At 36.9% G+C, this 24832-nt stretch overlaps 1 protein-coding gene across 2 annotated transcripts; it reads left to right on the top strand.

The window, feature by feature from the left end:
- The first annotated feature begins 1411 nt into the window (after nucleotides 1-1411).
- LOC104110839 (uncharacterized) lies at nucleotides 1412-23296 on the top strand. Of its 2 annotated transcripts, none has more exons than XM_009620401.4 (4): nucleotides 1412-1708; nucleotides 22104-22253; nucleotides 22434-22574; nucleotides 23070-23296. In XM_009620401.4, exons 1-4 carry the CDS (start codon nucleotides 1583-1585, stop codon nucleotides 23247-23249), a joined length of 597 nt encoding a protein of 198 aa, XP_009618696.1. In that variant the 5' UTR covers nucleotides 1412-1582; the 3' UTR covers nucleotides 23250-23296. The 2 variants fall into 2 exon arrangements, 1 of the variants encoding a protein (XP_009618696.1); XR_689552.4 differs by lacking the exon at nucleotides 1412-1708 and adding an exon at nucleotides 16381-19459.
- Nucleotides 23297-24832: the final 1536 nt, after the last annotated feature.

Below are 24832 nucleotides of genomic sequence, written 5' to 3'. Positions count from 1 at the left end.
ACACCGTACTTTTGGTGGTGTCTGGTGCGTGCCCGACAACCCTAGAAAATTCGAAGGACCGATTGTCATTCACGTCCGGTCGTACTCATAACTACATCAGGTCTCCAAGGTGAACGGCCGCTGGATGATGGAATAATGTAGGCAAGAGAAGTCACCAAAATAGATCCATAACTTTCGGAAAAGGATTGACTCTGAAGACTGGACACGAAGGTCCTAGTCCCCAATCCGTCAGTTGTCGGTAGATTGCTTGCGCTGCTCCCGAAGCGAGAGTGGGTCGCCACATGTCATCCGGGGGAGCCGACTAGGAACGGTTTCTTCAAGGATCTTTCCCAGGCAACGAACCGCCAATACAGAAGAAAAATCCGACTGTTTAATTAAAATAAAGCATTGCGATGGTTCCTGTGGATGTTTACTCAATGTTAATTATACTTAATGCTCTAATACCATTATAAACAAATAGATTTTGGGCCTAACTCAGCCCAAAAGCTAGCTCATGCGGTGAGGATTTTCCAAGATCATGTAAAGAGTTTAATTCTCATCCCCACAACCGATGTGGGAACTCAACATAATCAAAAATCAAAAAGTCAAAATGAGCCCCTTCATCACTAGCAACCATCATTTCCAATCACTTCCATCTCGTAACCACCATTTGTTGAACACCTCCACCGCGGCCATTACCATCGGTCACTACCTCCGCCACAAACTCATTATTACAAACCAACTTATGCAACAACCTCCAACAACTATATCAACAACTAACCCCACCATCAACCACATCTACTGCCAGCAACTACGGTATAACTATATCTCTGGTCATCACCGCACAATCACAATCATATAGTCCCTACACGATCACGACCTCAAAACCATCACTCACTCCCCTTACCACCACTGTCGGTTGCTATTGCCACTTGATTTTAGAGCTGATTAATCAAAGAATTCATTTGTACATCATAATGCAAATAAAGATTTTCTATAACATTTTATATACCATATTTAATTGTTAATATATATTTGTTAGTTTTAAAATAAAAAAAAGTTATACTCATTCTGTTGCTTTGGAAATAAATGGTTTTAGTTATTCAATCAACAAATTTAGAGATAATATCTTAATATTTGAATATTTAGTCGTCTTATTGTTTAATAAGAAAATAAGAGTTGGCACTTTCTAAGTTTGATAAGTACCATAAAATAATTAAGCTTTGATGGCCAAATATTCATAATTTTGAATGATAAAATTAACTTATCAGATAATTAATTTTGTATAGGAGTGAAGGTTTCAAAATTCTCCCAAGAGACCACGTCAAAATTCAATGGAAAGGTGTGTATCTTGAACAGGTCTTGACATGTTCTTTTAAAAATACCCAAAAGTCTCCATTATGACAAAATTATGATACAAAAATGATAATAACGAAGAAAAATGGAGTTGACTTTCTTGAGGCCCAAGTTCCTTCTTTATATTTAAGCGGTAGTATAATTAATTTTCTTCAAAGAACCATTCATCATTTTTCTCCACATAAACCTTCTTAATATTTTATCTACACCTTCAAGAAATTGGGTTTAGAATATTCAGAAAAAATCCATGGCATCAAGCAATGAAGCTTCCAGAACCCCTGAAATCAACTGGAGAATTGAAAGGGCTTTAAATTTGATACACAAGGAAAATCAAACTCGAGCTAAGATTTTTGAAAAGTTACAAGAGAGAAAGGTAACTAGACTTTTCATCCCCTGTTTTTATTTCTGTTTCATTTTTTCCACTTGTTTCTTGAATCTTGACTATGATAAGCTTAAATTTTACCACAGATTTCCAGATGTAAAACTTATCGTTACTTATAATATATACGTAATTATAACTTTACGAAGTTACAAGTATATCTTCAGAAGCCCCATTCACCTCTTTGTTATTTCACAAATAGTTGTTATTCCCAGAATCCGACGCGTTGGATGCAATTTAGACTTTACCATAACACATTGGGTGTGACATAATGGTTTATGGAGAAGATAAGAAACCTGAAGATAGAAACTTGAGGTCTTAGGTTCAAATTTCAGCGAGGCAAATAATATTAGGTAATTTTTCCACATCTATCTAAATCTTTGTGGATAGAGTTACATAATACCTGTTATTGGTGGGAAGTGGTAGGTATCTCACGAAACTAATTAAGGTGCGCAATCTAGGCCGGACACCACGGTTATAAAAATAATATCTTGGTAGTTTCTTATACATAAATTATTTAGAAAACTTATTAGTATCCCTTTTCTCGGAAAGTACCTTTATGAGCAAAATTGAAGAAAGTTAGTTGACCTTAAGGTAATAAAGAAAAATTGCGATTATGGGCAATTTCCTTTGGTGAAGCAAAGAACTTTGTATTTGACTTGTTGAATTTATTTTGAATAAATTACGCAGATCGTTATCCCATAAAACTAATCAAGGTACGCGCAATCTAGGCCGGACACCATGGTTATAAAAATAATAATATCTTGATAGTTTCTTATACATAAATTATTTATAAAACTTATTAGTATCCCTTTTCTCGAGTAAGTACTAAAGAAAAATTGTGATTAGGGGCAATTTCCATTGTGGTGAAGCAAAGAACATTTTATATGAATTGTTGAATTTATTTTGAATATATTACGCAGATCGTTATCCTTGCAATGTTGCATCACAATTTAACAAAAAAGAAAATTGTCGTTACTACTAGTTTTCATAGCTGCTAAGCCATACTATGAAAGTTTGGGAAAAGGTGGTTGAAGTGAGGGTGAGAAAAAGTGTGGCCATTTCTGATAACCAGTTCGGTTTCATGCCGAGGAGTTCGACTGTGGAAGTCATTCACATTATAAGGAGATTGGTGGAGCGGTATAGGGAGATGAAGAAGAACTTGCACATGGTGTTCATTGACCTAGAGAAAGTATATGACAAAGTCCCGAGAGAGGTGCTCTGGCGATGCTTGGAGGCTAAAGGGATCCCAGTAGCCTATATTAGGATGATTAAGGATATATATGATGAAGCTAAGACTCGGGTTAGGGCAACGGGAGGAGAATCGGAACACTTTCCGGTTAAGGAGTTGCACCAGGGATCAGTTCTTAGTCCATTCCTATTTTCTTTGGCGATGGACGCATTGACAAGACACATTCAAGGTGAGGTACCATAGTGTATGGTATTTGCTGATGATATTATTTTAATTGACGAGATACGGGGTGGTGTTAACGAGAGGCTGGAGGTTTGGAAGCAGACCCTAGAGTTTAAGGGTTTCAAGTTCATCAGGACCAAGACGGAATACATGGAGTGCAAGTTCAGCAACGATACCCAGGAAAGGGATATAGAGGTGAGGCTTGGTACGCAAGTCATCCCCAAGAGAGGTAGTTTTAAGTATCTTGGATTTATAATACAAGGTAACGGGGAGAATGATGAAGATGTCACGCATCGTATCGGAGCAAGATGGATAAAATGGAGGCTCGCTTCCGGTGTCTTGTGCGATAAGAATGTGCCGCTGAGACTTAAAAGGTAAGTTCTACAAGGTTGTAGTTAGACTGACTATGTTGTATGGAGCAGAGTATTGGCCGGTCAAGAACTCTCATGCCCAGAAGCTAAAAGTAGCTGAGATGAGGATGTTGAGGTGGATATGTGGGCATACCTGATTGGATAAGATTAGGAATGAAGTTATTCGGGAAAAGGTGGGAGTGACCCCTGTGGAGGATAAGATGTGGGAGGCGAGGTTGAGATGGTTCGGGCATGTTAAGAGGAGAAGTATAGAAGTCCCAATTAGAAGGTGTGAGCGATTAGCCTCAGTGGGCAGCAGGATGGGTAGAGGTAGGCCTAAGAAGTCTTTGGGAGAGGTTATTAGGCGAGACATGGCGCAATTGGAGCTGACTGAGGACATGGCCGTAGACAGGAGGGTGTGGAGGTCCAAGATTAGGGTAGAAGGTTAGTAGGTAGTTGAGCGTTTCTCTTTGTCTTACTCAGTTCGCTAGTATTAGTGTTATTATGTTATCTTTTATTCATAGATGGCTATTACTACCTAGAGTTTGACTGCATTCTTGGATTCGATCTTATTTTATCTTGCTGTTATTCCTACTTGTTGCAATTACCTTTTCTTTTTTAGTCGTTCTTTAGCCGAGGGTCTATTGAAAATAGCCTCTCTGCCTTTCCAGGGGTAGGGGTAAGGTTGTGTACATCTTACCCTCCCCATACCCCACTCGTGGGAAACTACTGAATTTGTTGTTGTTGTTGTTGTTGTTGTTGGGAGGTATGTTTAGGGAAATTGGACCTTGCGAGAATAGTGATATATCTCTTTCTTGTTTCTTAAAGGGTGAATGATATAATTACCCACAAAAATAAAACTATTTACCCCTACCTACCCATTTACTTTTATACCCATCAAACTAATTATATTTCCTACCCACGGTAGCTTTTGTAGATAATTTCCTCTTTTTTCTCCTTTCCTTTTTTATTTCTCTGCTTCTTTTCTTTTTTCTTTCTTTTCTCCTTTTCTTTTTTCTCGTTTTCTTCTTACTTTTTTTCTTTCTTCTTCTTTTTTGTTCATTTATTATTTGCCCAAATCATAATAATAATAATAATATTATTATTATTATTATTATTATTATTATTATTATTATTATTATTATTATTATTTAATTTCACACTCAATTTTAGCTCCTTCTTTATTTTTTATATTTAATTTTTTCTTTATTTGTTGTTCCTTTTCTAATTTCATTTAACTCATTTTTTCTTTTTTTTTTTCCTTTTCTCTCCATAATCTAATTTCATTGACTTTTTTTTTTGCTCTTTTTTTTATACAATAAGAAAAGATAACTGATAAAATAAATATTTTTTCACTTTTATTTTAATATAACTGGTATAATATCGATTTTGTGTTTTTTCTTATTTTCTTATTTTTAAATTCAATTATTAGAATAACTTATACATTATAACTATTTTCTCTTCTCTTTTTTGATTTTATTTTTTTTCTTTTTGAATTATTATTATCATTATATTAAGTCATTTTTTATTTCCTTTTTTTCATAATCTAATTTTGCACATATTTTTGGCTCCTTTATTTTTTTCTTTGTATTTATTTGTATTTTCTATATATTAATTATTAAAAAATAACTTACTTTAGCATATAGTATACCAAAAATAATATATTAGTTACAGTTGAAGTATATTATTGCAGTATACCGTGATACCCACATGATATATATCATATACTGACTGGGTATATGATATCGAGAACTCTGTTAGAAAATTGAATACAGACACATTGAATTTTTGTAAAAAAAAATACCAAATTTAACTTTATTGTTACTTTATATCACATACTATAATACAATTGCAATAAATTATACACTATTGAATTAAATATTATATACCAAAGTGGTATATAAAATAATATTTTGGTATATAGTACAAATTAGTCTTCTTCGCTAGTTCAACTCAATTTCAACCTAAATTTCAAAAATCTACTCTAGAATGTTTACCAAATTGACTCAAACTTTGACCACAACCTCCAATCAAATATTTCAAACTAAATATTTTGGTTTAAGAAAAAAAATTTAAAAAAACAAACATGAGAACTCCATTGAAAATTTGAAAAAGAACTCAATGAAAATTTTAAAAAATTCTAAAAGGACCAAATTTTAATAGTATACCGTTACATTATATAGTATACTGTAACAGTATACCGTTGGAATGCATTATATACCAAAATGGTATATGATATACCATTTTGGTATATAGTACAAATTCTTCTTTTCCAGTTCAACGCAGTAAAATATACACTAATGAAGTAAATATAATATACCAAAAAGGTATATAATATTTTATTTTTGTTTATATATTATAAATTAGTCTTTTTCGCTAGTTCAACTCAATTTCTAAAATCTACTCTAGAATTTTTACCAAATTAACTCAACCTGTAGCTAGAGCCTCCAATAAAATATTTCAAACTAAATATTTTAGTTTAAGAAAAAACAAAAAAAAACATGAGAACTCCGTTGAAAATGTTGAAAAAGAACTCAAAAGAAATTTCAAAAAATTCAAAAATGACCAAATTGTAATAGTATACTAGGTGTGTCAATGGTTCGATTCGGCCGGTTATTTTATAAAATTTATACCATACTAATTTTTTAGTTATTTTATTTTGTATAACCAAAATTAGAATTTTCAAAATCGTCTCAATCATGTCGGTTTCTCTTCGGTATCGGTACGGTTCGGTTAATTTTCAGTATTTTTTTAAAATGTCATGTAAAAGACACTAGTAGAAGTTGAATGCAATAACATACGTACTAGTAGAATATAAGAACAAGTGTGGTGAAATAATTACTCAAAAACCATCAAATGTCTACTAGCATAATTCCAAGACATGGTGTCACAAGTGTATGAGCTACTAGTAGAATATACAAAACACTAAACTACTGTCTGAAATATAGTAGACAGAAAGTAAATGCAAAAGAGAGACTCGGTTACTGCAGAACGAACTCGAAAAGCAGCTCACCAATAAGCCTCGGAGTATCAGGGGTGCGCGTCGGGATGACTGCCAGATGCACCTGCCTCAGATCCTGCACGATTAGTGCAGAAGTGTAGCGTGAGTACATAAACAACATTTACCCAGTGAGTATCCAGTCTAACCTCGAAGAAGTAGTGACGAGGGGTCGACATCGACACTTACTATGGGCCAACAACAAAATACAGAAATTCTAAACAGGTATGGGACATGGAAATAATAATAATAATAATAACATAATGTCAAGCAATGAAATATGACTCATTAACTGATAATAAATTCCAAAATTTCTAGCCAACATCTACTAACCCCAAATCAATTTCTGTCATTAAATAAATTATAACCTCTCGAGCCATAAAGTAATTCATTCCACGTGGAAAATCGTCTGATGAAGAGTTATCAAGTGTAATCAGGCTCCGAGTATTATCACGCACGATTTATGTCGAGGTCGTACGGCCCGATCCAAAAATATACTATGTGCACTACCGAGGGTCGAACGGTACGAACCATAGATGCATCTATTATATTGCTGAGGCGAACGGCACGCTCCCATGAGAATAGGAAAGTTTACCTCGCTCGCGAAAGTACTTGCAACGTGAGAGGGCATGGATTTCTCAGAGATATTAAATATTCATCAATGACCCCAAAATAAGAATTCTAAATTGGAAGTTTTCAACTTTAAAATCTCTAGTCTCAGCTCTATTCAAGATAATTAATATGCATAACAAATATGACAGTACAATTAAAGCATGATGTAAATCTAAGACTACCCGGACATCTCATGAAATATAGCTACGCACGAACTCTCGTCACCTAGTGCGTATGTAGCTTCCCACACAAATAACACATAACAAGATACACCTAAGGGGATGAGTTCCCTCTTACAAGGTTAGGCAAGAGACTTACCTCGTTCACAAGCTCACTTCCGGTCCACAAATACGATCTATAAATAAATCAATAAATACTCAAAAGTTCATAATTTAACTATTAGAGTAATTACCCAACCCAATTTGGAAGATTCCTAAAATTTACCCACGGGCCCGCGTGCCCGGATTTCGAAAATTTTTAAAGATAATTATTACCCATAACCTCACGAACTCAAATATATAATTTTTACCCAATTTCATAACTATTTTCGTGGTTAAATCCCATTTTTATCAAAACCTAGATTTTTCAACTAAACCTATAATTTTTACTATTTTAGATCTTAATCTATGTATTTAAGGAATTTATGTAAACCTATGTATTTTTCAACTAAACATAATCTATGTATTTAACTTACATTGGATAGGAATTACTTACCTTCAATAGCTAGGAAGAAATCCCTGTCTAAGAAGCTCCAAAAATCGCCCAAGAAGTAAAATAAATGAACCAAAATGGCCTAAGTCCCGTCTTAAATGGACCTCACTGCCTCCTAGCGGTTTCCGCTTCTGCGGAGATTTGGCCTCTTCTGCGGCTCCGCATCTGCGTAAATGCATCGCAGATGCGGCCCTCTCCCAGCTGGCCTACTTCCACTTCTGCGGACAAAGGCTCGCTTATGCGAGCCCGCTTCTGTAGCGTACGTGCCGCGCCAGCGACCTTGCCCGCTTCTGCGGTCATCTGCCTCGCACCTGCGCTTTCGCAAGTGCGCCTCTTTCCTCGCTTCTGCGACTACACACCCAGGCTACCCAAGCCTCTTCTGTGAGCTTCACCCTGCTTCTGCGAGGTCGCTTCTGCGACCAAACTTCCGCAGAAGCGGTCGCACCAGCAACAGAAAATTCCCAGCTCTTCAACATGGCCCAAATCGATCTGAACCCCGTCTGAAACTCGCCCGAGCCACTCGGGGACTTAACCAAATATACCAATAAGTTTGTAAACATAAGGCGGACTCGCTCAAACCCTCGGAACGTGTAAAACAACATCAAATTAAGAATCGCACTCCAAACTAAATCGAATCAACTTATGAACTTCAAGTTCTTCCAACTTGCTCCGAATGCGCCGAATCATACTTAAACTACTCGGAATGACACCAAATTTTGCGTGCAAGTATTAAATTATCATACAGAGCTATTCCCAGGCTCGGAATCCCAAACGGACCTCGATAACACCAAAACCTACTTCAACCCAAATTTAAAGCACTTTAAAACCTTCAATGTGCCAACTTTCAACTTTAGACGTTGAAACGCTCCTGGGTCATCCAAAACCGAATCCGAACACACGCCCAAGTTCAAAATCATCATACGAACCTATTGGGACCATCAAATCTCGGTTTCGGAGTCGTTTACTATAAATGTTGACCCAAGTCAAACTTAACCCCTTTTAAGCCAATAATAAGGAACTAAGTGTTCCGATTTCAACCCGAACCCTTCCAAACCCGAACTAACCATCCTCGCAAATCATAAAATAGTAAATGCACATACGGAGGTCTTATTTAGGGGAACGGGGATCTAGAAAGCAAAATGACCGGTAAGGTCGTTATATTCTCCACCTCTTAAACAAATATTCATCCTCGAACGGGTCTAGAATCGTACCTGGAGTGCCGAATTAGTGTGGATAGCTGCTCCGCAGGTCCTCGTCGGTCTCCCAAGTCGCCTCCTCGACTGGTTGACCCCTCCACTAAACTTTTACCGCAAAAATCTTCTTGGACCTTAACTGCAAACCTCCCTGTCAACAATGGCAACTGGCTCCTCCTCATAACCCAGGCTCTTATCTAACTGAACCGTGTTGTAGTCTAACACATGCGACCTGTCGGCATGATACTTCCGGAGCATAGACACGTGGAAGACTGGATGAACTCCCGATAGACTGGGAGGCAAAGAAAGCTCATTAGCAACCTCCCCAACTCGTCTCAACACCACAAATGGACCTATAAACCTTGGGCTCATCTTGCCCTTCTTCCAGAACCTCATGATTCCCTTCATCGGAGAGACCTTCAAGAGAACCTTCTCGCCCACCATAAATGATAAATCATGCGCCTTCTGATCCACGTAACTCTTTTGTTTGGACTGTGCTGTGCAAAGTTTCTCCTGAATCAACTTTACCTTTTCCAAGGCATCCTTCACCAAGTCAGTACCATATAACTTAGCCTCGCCGGGCTCAAACCATTCGATGGGCGAACGACATCGCCGACCATATAAAGCCTAAAATGGAGCCATCTCGATGTTGGATTGATAATTGTTGTTGTAAGCAAACTCGGCCAAAGGCAAGAATCGATCCCACTGCCCTCCGAAGTTAATCACACATGCTCTGAGCATATCCTCCAAGATCTGAACCGTCCGCTCCGACTGCCCGTCAGTCTGCGGATGAAAAGTTGTGCTGAGCTCTACCCGGGTCCCCAACTCACTCTGTACTACCCTCTAGAAATGTGAAGTAAACTGAGGGCCTCTATCTGATATGATGGAAACAGGCACACCATGCAACTGAATAATCTCCTGAATGTAAATCTAGGCCAATCTCTCTGAAGAATACGTGGTCACGACCGGAATGAAGTGTGTTGACTTAGTTAGCCTGTCAACAATGACCCAAACTGCACCAAACTTCTTCAAGGTCCGCGACAACCCAACTACGAAGTCCATAGTGATGCGCTTCCATTTCCACTCAGGTATAACCATCTGCTGGAGTAGGCCACCTGGCCTCTGATGCTCATATTTAATATGCTGGAAATTTAGTCACCTCGCTACATACTCGACTATGTCCTTCTTTATCCGCCGCCACCAATAATGCTACCTCAGGTCACGATACAACTTCGTATTACCTAGATGAATGGAATACCAAGAACTGTGTGCCTCCTCTAAAATATTCTCCCTCAATCCATCAACATTAGGGACATACAGATGACCCTGGAGTCGCAAAACACCATCTTCACTGATAATAACCTCCTTGGCACCTCTACGTAGTATCGTCTCTCTGAGAACCAATAAGTGCGGATCGTCGTACTAGCGAGCCTTGATCTGCTCGAATAGTGAAGACTGGGCGACAACACATGCAAGAACTCGGATGGGCTCTGAAATATCCAACCTCACAAGTCTGTTAGCCAAGGACTAAATGTCCAAAGCTAATGGCCTCTCCTCTGCTGAAATGAATGCCAAACTACCCATGCTCTCTGCCATTCTGCTCAAGGCATCCGCAACTACGTTTGCCTTACCCTGATGATAAAGGATGGTAATATCATAATCTTTTAGTAACTCAAGCCACATGCGCTGTCTCAAATTAAGATCTCTCTGCTTGAACAAATGCTGCAAGCTGTGATGATCGGTGTAAACCTCACAGGACACCCCATAAAGATAATGCCTTCAGATCTTAAGAGCATGAACTATCGCGGCCAACTCCAAATCGTGCACAGGTTAATTCTTCTCGTGGAGCTTCAACTGACGTGAAGCATATACAATAACTCGCCCCTCCTGCATCAATACACAACCCAGGCCAACGCGTGAAACGTCGCAATACACAGTATACATCCCTGAACTAGAAAGCAACACTAACACTGGTGCTGAAGTCAAGGTGATCTTGAGCTTATAAAAGTTCGCCTTGCAATCATCAGACCATCGGAACGGAGCACCCTTCTGGGTGCTTCTAGTCAAAGGTGCTGTAATAGATGAGAACCCATCCACAAACCGGCGATAATAACTTGCTAACCCCCAAGAAGCTCCTGATCTCGGTCGTTGTGGTAGGACGAGGCCACTTCTGAACTGCCTCGATCTTCTTGGGATCTACATTAATACTCTCTCCTAGTACAATATGCCCAAGAATGCCACAGAATCTAACCCAAACCCACCCTTAGAGAACTTAGCATATAACTTCTGTTCCTGCAAGGTCTGAAGCACCACTCTCAAATACTGCTCGTACTGCTCCATGTTATGCGAGTAGATCAAAATGTCATCAATGAAGACAATGACAACGAGTCAATATATGGCATGAACACTCGGTTCATCAAATCCATAAATACTGTCGGGGCGTTAGTCAAATCGAAGGACATCACTAGAAACTCATAGTGGCCATATCTAGTCTGAAAATCTGTCTACGGAACATTCGAGTCACGAATCTTCAACTGATGGTACCCCGATCTCAAGTCAATCTTAGAGAACACCTTGGCACCCTGCAACTGGTCAAATAAATCATCAATATGCAGCAACGGGTACTTGTTCTTAATGATAACTTTGTTCAACTGGCAGTAATCAATGCACATCCGTATAGTCCCATCTTTCTTCTTCACAAATAACACCGGTGCACCCAAGGCGACATACTCGGTCTGATGAACCCCTTTGCTAGTAACTCCTCAAGCTGTTCTTTCAACTTCTTCAACTCTTTCGGAGCCATGCGGTACAGAGGAATAGAGATAGGTTGGGTACCTGGAGACAAATCAATGCAGAAATCGATATCACGATCTGGCGGCATGCCTGGAAGATCAGAAGGAAACACATCGGAGAACTCCCGAACCACGGGCACTGAATCAATCGCCGGAGTCTCTACGGTAGTATCTCGAACATAAGCTAGATAATCCAAACAACCCTTCTCGACCATGTGTCGAGCCTTCAGGAAAGAGATAACTCGACTAAATGCACTGACAAACGAACCCTTCCACTCCCATCTAGGCAACTCTGGCATCACCAAGGTAACAGTCTTGGCATGGCAATCAAGGATGGCGTGATATGGAGATAACTAATCCATGCCCAGGATGACCTCAAAGTCGATCATATCAAGCAACAGAAGATCCGCTCTAGTCTCATAACCACAGAAAGTCACAATACAGGACCGGTAGATCCGATCCACCACAACAGAATCGCCCACTGGTGTGGACACATAAATAGGAGTACCCAAGGACTCGCGAGGAACACCCAGGAAATGAGCAAACAAAGATGAAACATGTGAATATGTAGACCCTGGATCAAATAGTACCGAAACATCACTACCGCAGACAGAAATAATACGTGTGATCACGGCATCTAAGGCTATTGCATCTGGTCTGGCCAGAAAAGCATAGAACCTAACTGGAGCACCACCTAACTGGCCTCCACCTCTAGGACGACCTCTACCTACCTGCCCTCCGCCTTTGGGCGGCCGGACGGCTGGTGCGGCAGCTGGTGCGGAAATCATAAGCTGATGACCCTGCTGTACTGCCTTGCCCCAAAATCTAGGACAAAACCTAATATGGCCAGGATCCCCGCACTCATAACAACCCCTCGGAGCGGTGGACTGCTGACTTGAAGTCTGACCCTGATGGCCTGAATACCCACTGGAGGAACCCTGAATTGTTGGTGGGCGGTAGGAGCTCTCTGGCATGGCGCTGAAATAGGGCCGCACTGGAGCACCTCGAGAAGGTGGTAGTGCTGGATATGTGGGCCTGCTAGGCTGGCCTCTCCTAAACTGACCTCTGCCCCTAGACGGAGCACCACTGAACCCTTCAAAATAACGAAACCACTTGTCTCGCGGCATCTGCTATCGGCTCCACTGACGAACACCCTCGATCCTCCGATCTATCTCCACAACTAGCTTGTAAGAAGTCCCCATCTCAACCTTCCGGGCCATGGTGGCCTGGATACCAGAGTGCAACCCTGCAACAAAGAATCTCAGAGAATCTCGCCTCATAGCCGGTCACAGACATTTGACCCTGATGGAGTTGCTCAAAATGAAATCGCAACTCGTCCCTCTGAGAGGGTAGAATATACTTATCTAGAAAGATACGTGTGAACTGGTCCCAAGTCAAGGGAGGAGAACCTGCTGGTCTACCGAGAAGATAGGATTGCCACCATCGACGGGCCCTACCCTCTAGCTGAAAGGTGGTAAAGTCCACCCCGTGGGACTCAAATATCCTCATGTTGCACAGTCTCTCCCTGCACTGATCAATAAAGTCCTGGGGGTCCTCATGTCTCTCACTTCCAAAGACAGGAGGATGTAGCCTGGTTCATCTATCCAATAGCTTCTGTGGCTCATCGGCCGCAACTGGCATGGGCTCAGGTATAGCTGCTGCAACTGGTTGAGCTTCACCCACGATTAGTGCGCCCGGGGCCTGATATACGACAGCTGCATGACCTAGAGCCTGAGCGGTAGGGGTCTGTGCTCCCCCTCCCACCTGAGATATGGTTGGGCCCGCTGGAAATAAACCAGTCTGAGTCATAGAATCCATGAACCGCAACATACAGCCCATGACCTCTTGGAATCCTGGTGCAGACATGAAATCTACTGGGGTCGGCTCTGCTGCAGGCACCTCATCCTGCTCCTTAATAATAGGGTCCTTTACTGGATCCATTGGTGGCACAACTAGAGCAACTCTAGGATGTCCCCGTCCTGTACCACGAGCTGGAGCCCTCCCTCGACCTCTAGCAACATGGGGAGCAGCTCCTCCATGATCAGGTACATTTTCCGTGCGCGTTCTCACCATCTGTGAGAGAATAAGAAAAAGATACTTAGCACAACATCAACTGCACGATATGAGATGAAGAAAGAGTAGTTTCCTAACTCCCTATAGCCTCTCAAAGATAAGTACGGATGTCTCCACACCGATCCGCAGGACTCTATTCGGCTGGCTCATAACTTATGGGACCTACGTGAACCTAGTGCTCTGATACCATGTTGTCACGACCCAATTTCACTTATAGGCCGTGATGGCGCCCAACGTCGCCGCTAGGCAAGCCAACGGTGAATTAGCCATGTATTTGTTCTGTTTAACAACTTCGAAATAGTTAGTTTTTATTTATTAAGTAAGTAAGAGGTGAAAATAATTTAATAAAATAAAGTTGAAACTAATATAAGAACAAGTGTGATGAAATAATTACTCAAAAGTCATCGAATGTCTACTAGCATAATTTCAAGACCTGGTGTCACAAGTGTATGAGCTACTAGTACAATATACAAAACACTAAACTATTGTCTGAAAATAGAGTAGACAGAAAGTAAATGCAAAAGAGAGACTCCGGTTGCTGCAGAAAGGACTCGGAAAGCAGCTCACCACTAAGTCTCGGAGTATCAGGGGTGCGCGTCGGGATGACTGCCAGATGCACCTGGCTCGGATCCTACATGATTAGTGCAGAAGTGTAGCGTGAGTACATAAACAACATGTGCCCAGTAAGTATCCAGTCTAACCTCGAACAAGTATGACGAGGGGTCGACATCGACACTTACTATAGGCCACCAATAAAATACAGAAATTCTAAACATGTATGGGACATGGAAATAATAATAATAATAATAATAATAATAATAATAATAATAATAATAATAATAATAATAATAACACAATGTCAAGTAGTCAATAAATGACTCATTAACTGATAATAAATTCCAAAATTTCTAGCCAACATCTACTAACCCCAAATCAATTTTTGTCATTAAATGAATTATAACCTCCCGAGCCAAAAAGTAATATCAAGTGTAAGGCTCCGAGTATTATCACGCACGATTTATGCCGTGGTCGTACGGCCCGATCCAAAAATATACAGTGTGCACTGCCGAGGGTCGAACGGCACAAACCATAGATGCATATATTATACTGCCGAGGCGAACGACCCGCTCCCATGAGAATAGAGAAGTTTACCTCGCTCGGGAAAGTACTTGCGACGCGAGAGGACATGCATTTTTAAGAGATATTAAATATTCATCAATTCTTCCCCGAAATAAGAATTCTAAATTGGAAGTTTTCAATTTTACAATCTCTAGTCTCAGCTCTATTCAAGATAATTAATATGCATAACAAATATGACAGTACAACTAAAGCATGATGTAAATTAGTATTGTGACACTTTCTTCATAATTAGTCATTATCATTACCGAGAGTTACCGTATCATTTTTTTTATTATTTGATTTTTTATTTTATTTGTATAGATGATGTTTTTCCATTTTCTAAGAAAAAATGGGTTTTTTCTATAATAAAGAATTTTCACTCTTCACATTTCTTTGTTCTTTATAGTTAAATCGGCGAATCCTAAAGTTTGATATACTACAATAATCATGGTATACCACTATGTAGTATACAAAAAATATAAGAATACTATGATTCAACTGTAATTATAGTATAACAATATGTAGTATACCAATAATATTAGGTATACCGTTTAACATACTCAAACAAAGTATACCATGATTCAATACTAAGTATGGTATACCAATGCATAGTATACCAAGAATATGAGAATATCATTATTCAATAGTAATTATGGTATATCAATGTATGGTATACCAAGAATATTAGGTATATCATTTAACATACTCAAACAAAGTATACCATTATTCAACAATAATCATGGTATACCGACATATAGTATACCAAGAATATTGGGTATACTAAATAACATACTCAAACAAAGTATACCATGATTCAACATTGATCATAGTATACCACTGTACAGTATATCAAGAATATTAGATATACCATTTAACATATTCAAATAGAGTATATCATGATTTAACACTAATTATGTTATATCAATGTGGAATATACCAAATAAACTATTTAATATACTCAAATAAAGTATACAATAATTAGTGTTGAATCATGGTATACTTTGTTTGAGTGTTGGCCAGTCAAGATCGCTCATGTCCAGAAGATGAAGGTAGCAGAGATGAGGATGTTGAGATGCATGTGCGGGCACACCAGGTTAGATAGGATCATAAATTAGGTTATTTGCGATATGGCCGTCCAACGGGACGGGACGACATTTAGCCGGGACGGTGGCGGGATAGGCCTAAACGGGACGGGATAAACGGGATGAAATGGTAGGCCCATCCCATCTCGCTAACAAACGGGATAGGACGGGACGGTTTCACGGGCCTTAAGTGGGCTGTTTTAAAAATAAAATTAATTATTTAAGCGTTAAGTTTGGCAAAAAGCTAGTTTTTTGACAATGACTAAGTTTTTAAAGTTTACAACGGCTAGTTTTTTGACTTATTTAATAAACTTAAAACTTAATAAGTTATAAAAAAATTTGGAAACTAAGTAAAGATTTATAAAATATTAAAACAAAAGACTTGTAATGACTTAAAAGATTTCCATACAAGTGATGTTTTGGGCTTTTGGCACGTTCACCCTTAGGCTTACCCATTATAGGAGGTACAGGGGGTATAGCTCCAGACCAAGATTGACTTTGAGTTGGAGCTTGTGTTGCGGGACTAGTGGGTGTTTCATCTAATTCTTCTTCCTCATTTTCTTCATCCTCATTTTCTTCGTCTTCAATAAAAATATCATTGCCAAATTGTCTTTGTAAAGTTTCATGATCTAGTTATTTTCCGAAATTAATATTATAACATGCGGGGGGTTGGAAAAATGAAGTTTCATCAATATGAGTCATTTCATCTATATGTTTTCTAATTCTAGGAGAAAGATTAGGATTAGAACTAGGATTAGGATTACTACTAATATCACCTTTACTACTTTTTTTACTACTTTTTTTAAATAGGCCAAATACATTTTTAGGTGCCATAATTTAAATACGAAATTAAATTAAAAAAGTTAATACAAAAATTAAACACACAAATAAAATACATAAATAGAACACGTAAAGTAAATAAAAAAATTAAGCACTAAAATGATACGCAAAAATTATATATTGAAATTAGGAGATGGAACGAGTGCACCGTGATTAAATATTAAAACTTGAAGAAATTTCCCAAATAATTACACCAAATACTTGACGAATTAATTTGAAGCTTGAAAGTTGCTCCAAAAATTTGCCCAAATACTTGAAACTTAGTTGATCACTTGATTTAAAACTTAATTAAAAAAATACGCGGGAAGACGGGACAAACGGGATGGGATAAACGAGACGAAATGGGTATCTCATCCCATCCCGTGTACCGTTTAACATGGGCCCATCCTGTTTAGATTTAAGTGGGCTGGGACGGGACGGGACCGGGACGGGACGGGATGGCCCGTCCCATTGGACATCCTTAATTTGCGACAAGGTGGGTGTGACCCATATTGAGGACAAGATGCGGGAAGCACAACTTAGGTGGTTTGGTCATGTGAGGAGGAGGAGCACAGATGCTCCGGTGGAGGTATGAGAGGTTGACAATGGAGGGCATACAGAGAGGTAGAGGTAGGCCAAAGAAGAGGTGGGGAGAGGTGATTAGGCAAGACATGACGCAACTTCAGCTGACCGAGGACATGACCCTTGATAGGAAGGTATGAAAGCCGAGGATTAGGGTAGTAGAGTAGATAGTTTAGAGTGTTCATAACAGTAGTATTGGCACGTAGTCTCGCTTTCTGTTCATAGTAGGTTTTTATGACTAACCGTTATTTTCTTTCATTGTTGATCACCTTACTATTTTGTTGTTTTTATTCTGTTTTTATATGATTTTTTGGTACTATCCCTCCTTGTCTATATTTTCATTAATGTGGTGCTTATGCTTTCCTGAGCCGAGGGTCTATTGAAAATAACCTCTCTATCCTCACAAGGTAGGGGTAAGGTCTGCGTACACACTACCCTCCCCAGACTTCACAGTGTGAAATAAGACTGGGTATGTTGTTGTATTGTTGTTGTAAATAAAATATACCATAATTCAACATTAATCGTGGTATACTTTATAGTATACCAAGAATATTGGGCATATCATTTAACATACTCAAAGAAATTATACTAACCTATTCCAACTTTCGAAACCTAAATCCAAATCTGATATCGATAAAGTCAACTCTCAGTCAAACCTCTCAACTTTCCAAACCTCCAGCTTTCTAAGTTTAGCCAAAAAGTATCAAACTAACCTATAGACCTCCAAATCCAAATCCGGGCATACGCCTAATTCCAAAATCACAATACAAAACTATCAGAATCATCAAAATTTTATTTCGGAGTCATTTACACAAAAGTCAAATTCCGGTCAACTCTTCCAACTTAACTTCTAACCTTGGAAATAATTGTCCCAATTCGCTCCGAAACATCCCCAAAACCAAACCAACCACCCCGGCAAGTCACAAACCACAAATGAACATAGAAGAGGTGATAAATAGGGGAATGTGACTACAATACACAAAACGACCGATCGAGTCATTACACTATTAAATCAAATGAAAAAGAAGAAAGAAAAAACAAAATATAAGAATCAAGCAAAAAAAAACGAAAGGGAAATGGAGCATAATGTGATGACGGTGACAACTCGGCTCGTAGGAATGTCTACTTTTTTACTTTCAACTGATGTGCATTGAAAACTGTGCATCATCCTTTTTATCTTTTTAGATATTTCTTTTATGTTTCTTAGTTTTTAGGAGTAATCCGGGGAAATAGGCAATTAGGGGTAGGCCTGAGTCATTATTTTGTTCTACTAGAGCATTTTTGTCCTTTGCTCTTCTCTTTTGTTGTCTAACTTATACATATTGATGATTCACTTATGAGAAATAGATTTTGGTCCTAATTAACTCTTAGCTAGCGTTTGGCCATAGATTCTCAAATTTGTTTTAAAATTTTTGATTTGGGTGAAGTTTGATTTGAAGATGAAAATGTGTTAGGACATGATTTTTCAAAACATATTTCACTTTTTATTTGAAAAAATATGAAACATGACTTATACCCACAAGTTTCAAAAACTATCACAAATTCCCAATAGTACCAAACAAACAAACTTGCTATCTTGTATATACATAACCTTCATTACTCAGATTACACATAGGAAGTCATTACTCATATTACACATAGGAAGTCATTACTCAGATTACAATCATGCCTACACCACGACGTACAACTAAAATAATTAGTATCAGCATTTCATGCATTAGAGTACAATATAACAAAATGAAAATAACAGTTAGCTCAATTTTTCTTTAAGTCGTTAAACTATTCGACTTGATTTTTTTCGGTCATATGAACGAATATCTTGCGAAAGCTGGGGTTAAGCAAGAAAGGCACTGCTGGTGAAAATTTTTCGTCAGCTAAACCATGTTTTTGCAAGACAAATTGCAAGTGGGTAGTCACAGCTTCCTCAGAGTAGATATCAATCTCAGTTTCTTTCGAGAGCAGATACAAAGAAAGAAGCAGGAACAAGAGCAGAAATTGAGGTGATTATTTAAATGTGGGCTCTTTTACAAACTATAAAAGTTTGGGATAATATTTAAAAATTTTAAAAAATGTAATGGTCATGTTTTGGCCCAAAATCAGCAATTGAGGTGATTTTGGGATTTGGGATCTTGCCAAAATGTAGGCAAAATCTATGGCCAAATATGTGTTTGCCAAATAAATTCCAAATTTATTTTGGCAAAACTCATGACCAAACGGGTCCTTAGAGTTAGCTCACGATGTAAGGATTGTTTGAAATCATATAAGAAGATTAAATTCTTATCCCGCAATTGATATGGGATAAACTCAATACCTCCTTCACCCCCCAAACACACACACAGGCATGCTAACTAGAGCGTGAATAATATAACATGGAAGCTTAATATTGAATAAATCAAGAATTGAAATGAGTCTGACTCTGATACTATATCAAATACGAGAAAAACTCAAAGAAAATAAAGCATTTTTAGGTTTAACAAAAAAAAAAGGATAAAAAAAAAGATCTGATTTTTTTATTAAAATGAATTGGTTGCTTAAAATGTACAAGTGTTCCCCCTTTTATACTTATGGGAAATAAATCAATGAAAATTGAAAAAGTGCAAATTACAAAATTGGGCTACATCTACTAATTAGCTAACTACACTACGTTGAGGGAAAAATCGAAAATAACCTGATTTATAATTGATAATTAAAAATTAGCTACAGTTTCAAAAGTAATTCAAATTTATCCCTTTTTTCATGTAAAGATAAAAATCTGAACAAAAACGCCATTAAAAATTCGGAAAAATTCCAGCATATATGTTGGAATTTGAATTTCTTACATATGAGACTCCAATATAAGGTGCTGGAATTTCATAATGTGTTGGAGTTCTAGCATAATATATGCTGGAAGTTTATACGCAAGAGCTTCAAAATCCAGCATATTATGCTGGAACTTTCCGTGTTTTAGCTAAAATAGTGGCTATTTTTCAATAACTTTACAAACACTGGCTATTTTTTTATTACCGATCTGAAAAACTGGCTAGCCCATGCTTTTTTCACCTACGTTGAGCATTCATAGTGTATTGGGCTTATATCTAGAATTGGGCCTTGGTCTTTAATAATAAATTAATAATAATAATATAAAATAAAGTCTAAATAATTTTAGAAAAATAAAATAAAATAATAATAATATAAAAGAAAGTCTAAATTATTTTAGAAAAAAAAAATAAAATAATATAATATAAAGTCTGAAATAAAGTTTAAATAATTTTAGTACTAAAATTATATTCTTCTTAAATGATATGATAATAATAATCTTATTAAATAAAGTTGTTTTTTTTTATGTAAATCGAAGCAATTTTTTTTAATTTTTTTTCTAGGTAAATAAAATGTACTGCTAAGTCTATTATTGAATAAAATCCTGTATCTTTATTGAATTTAAATTCTTCTAGATCTATACTCAAACTTTGAGCAAATATTTCTGAATTGTTGTTCGAGAGATTAATTGACATATATTATCGGTAAATAGTGAGTTTTTTAATATATTGTAAAATTCTACTCGGTACTCCCTCTCTCCTTCATGTTCTTAACTTTGTGGTTCATATTTAGCAAATTTAAACTATATCATGTTCTATGATTCAAGATGTTTTCCCTATACACGAGATTTTAAACTTATTTACCCGATTTTGTCTAAGTTTTCATATTTACAGAAAATAACTAAAGTGTTTTACAAAATATATACATATTCGATCAAAATCTACGATTTATCTACAACTTAAATACACATTGTTTTGTACAGAATCCGTTCATAAACAATAATTTACATACAATTTATATACAAGTTGTATACAATTATATAATTATAGATATTTTGTATACTCGGCATACAAAATCTATACAATTTGTTTATGTTTTCTTTTTCGAGTTTTAATATGAAATTTCAACCAAAACCACCTCGAATCTTCACCATATTCTCTCAAAATTAAGATATAAACTCCAAATGATATTCTCAATCATTTGCAACAACACCCAATCCAAACAAAAAATAATTTTGTAAATTTTGATTTTCGAATTCAAAGCTTTTAAGCTTTCTAATAGATTAACATAGTTTTCAATTCAATCTACTCGCTTATAATTAATACTATTTTGTTTATTGATTCCAAAAAGCTAAAAGAATTTAACGATCTTCCCTCGTTCAAAAGTGATAATTCGTTTATTGTTTAACATAGCAAAAACAAAATAGAAAATAAAAAGAAAGAGAAAACATAATAGAATTGTTTGATACCAAATCTCTTTGTTCACGTAAAGGTATAGCTGAAGTTGACAAGAAAGAGGACAAACATTCTTCTATTAATTTATAAGTTTAGTTTTGGGGTGGAAGAGGGAGAGAAAATATGGAATATTAGAGTCTAATACATTATTTTGTATAAAATTGATAATTTGTATATTGACTTATAATTAAGTTAAAACCTCAATAGTGAAGGTAAATAAATTTCAAAATTAGTATAGATAAGTAAAAATCTCTAACCATAATCAATACTATTGGAGCTATTTCCATAAAAAATATTATTATTATTATTCATTTTTGTTACTATAACTTGCGTTATTCTACATTGTTTTGACCGACTTTTTTGCATTTTGGTATGGTCTTCACTCTATATGCAGCTTGACAGAGACAAATTATCTGAAAACATAAGAAGCCTACTACCGTACGCATATTCTTATGAGTCAAGACGACGAAAATTTGAATATACAGAACAGACTTTCTTAGGTGTCTACAGTACATGTGAAGCAAAGCTTAATGAGCCTCTATCGGTAAGACACTTTCCCAAGATTAATCTCCTTTTGCTTCTTATGGCAAGGACTTGGGTGAGAGGTGCCCGAAACGCATCCGTGTTTGTATTAGGAACGCTAAGTTGTCCAAATTAAACTACCGACGTCCTAAATCTGCAGATTATTATGTTGAGACTAACCATTTACCTTTTGTAATTACAGATTAAAACTTTGTGTTGCAAGATAAGACACGGGTGTAACTCTTTAGCTGATGAGAAGAAGATTTTTCGGGAGATAACTGCAGCAATAGATACAAGAGCAGACGTTGAAAGTGCTAAAGAGACCAAATTGGTTCACAATAAGGTACGGGAAACTTTACAAATACATATAATTGGGAACAGCGTGAAAATTATCAAATTTAAATATGCATTTGTCTTCTGCATGTCCATGGAATTTTGAAATTTTATTTTTGCATGCGTTTTTTCTCAAGCCATCTCGCTATATATTTTCGAAGAGGAATATAGTCTGGCTCTGCCCCAACCCAACAAAGCTTTTAAATTAAATTCGTATTGTGCCCCATATCCGAGTTGAACAAATAGTACTTTACTCTAATTAATTGATCCCTAATTTGTAATGTGTGTTAATATCTAATTTATTAAGTTCCCAGCATATACATCTCTTTGTGGATAGAGATTTACGTTTTTGACGTTGTAGCAAAGGCATCATTAATTGAAAGAGAGGAACGAAAATTCAAAAAGCATGAACATCTCAGGAAAATAACGAATAACTAACGAAAGATGTCTTACTATTAGTTTAGCTAATTGACTTTAATATCTTGGCTTCCGTGATCTTTTGCAGGTTCTCTTCAATCAAACACATCCCATCAAAATGACCTCCAATGCCAATGTGGAGAGGCTTAAACAGAAAATGCAAGTCATTACAAAAGACATTAGATCTATCGAGAAGCGTTTAAATAGAATAAACCAAAAGAAAGACCAAATTTATGCACAAATTCTTACACTCCAGAAAGCAACATGATTTTTGTGATTGCTTTACCGACTACTTAATATTTTTTACATCAGAAATCACTCACTTTATTACAAATTTTGACCTGCGGTAATCCAAGACATCAACAGGTTCCCGCAGGATTTCTTTAGCAGAAATTCCATAAACTAAAGATAGTGAGTGTCATGACTATAATAGTGGTCATATTGGAGTGACTACAGCTTCCAGGAGTTCAATGAAGTCTTGAGTAATTAGGACTCCTAATAGATTCCCTCTGCATCTATCTCTTAAAGTTATTCTATATCTAGAATACTCAAATGCTAATGTACTGTAAACGGGGCGGAGCTAGAGTATTAAGTGTGGAACGAACGAATTCAATCGCTTTGCTTAGATCCTGAATTTGTATTAAGAAACGCATTACATATGTATAAATGCATAATTTTAAACCAATTAATTAAGACGAGCTAAGAGTTCGGTGACAAGTTCAGAAGGGTGATTGACAGGAATGACCCTATAACGAGCCGGTCTTTAAATATTGTTCTCCTTTTTGAATGTATTTAAAAATGACCTCCGAACCGTACAACTCTTCAGGGATTTCTCTACCGGATTGGTAGAGTATATGCTATATTTACTCTATCTATATTGTTAATTATTTAAAAACTCTACCCTGTTGGAATGATTTTGTGTTCAATTGTTCACCAAACTCTACCAAATTGGTGTAACTTTGTGTTTTATGCAATTGACGTATTTGTTAAAATGTTCATCAAGTCTATCCGATTGATATAGTTTTTTTGTTGTTCAGCAAAATGTTCTTCGCATTTGCAATTTCAATTTCGATCAAATCTGCTCCAGATCTCAAATTTAAAATAAAGCCTCAAAATATCAATATTGACGATTTTCAATCACCAATTTAGTAAAATAATACGAAATCAAGAAGAGCCATTTTGATTTCTTCAACAATTTCTAAAGATCAATATTGGAAGTTTTGAGACTTTTAATTAAAGTAAATAGCTAAATCAATGTTTAAACTAAAAGTTTTGAGTATAAATAATTAATACTCAAACGATTTTAACAGTAATTAACTATTAACTTCGAATTTTCAATCCCAAGTAAGAATTTAATCTTCCAAAATTAAAGAATTATGGTGTTCTTGGTGAAGAAAAAGAGATGGAGAAGGAGGAGTTGAAGGGGCAAAAAAAAGCGGAGTCCATTTATTAAATATCGCCAATTACGAGGACATTCAGCTAAGACCAGTCTCATTAGGGGACACGTCACGTAATTTTCTCAATTCAAAACCCATAAACTTCAAATCATAGCTCTGTGTATTGAATCATGACTATATCCCATTCAAATATTTAAATTTGTAGAGACTGAAAGTTGAACATGAGCAGTTTTTAAAATTTCATTTTCTTCGACTCCAACTCTAGCTATAACTACATGGAGTAACATTGAATGTAAATGAACAAAAAGATTCCTATTATCTATTCTTTAAGCGTGTGATTTACAATAATATGTCATTAGAGTCAATGTCAACCTCTTCTTCTGCCACAGCCCTTCCAATTCTTCAACTCTTCGTCTGCCACATCCCTTCCAAGTCTTCAAAACTTCAGCCATGT

Source organism: Nicotiana tomentosiformis, chromosome 1 (assembly GCF_000390325.3).
Source record: "Nicotiana tomentosiformis chromosome 1, ASM39032v3, whole genome shotgun sequence".
NCBI lineage: Eukaryota > Viridiplantae > Streptophyta > Magnoliopsida > Solanales > Solanaceae > Nicotiana > Nicotiana tomentosiformis.
The sequence above is the reverse complement of the archived record's forward strand: the minus strand, read 5'-3'. Positions and strand labels throughout refer to the sequence as shown.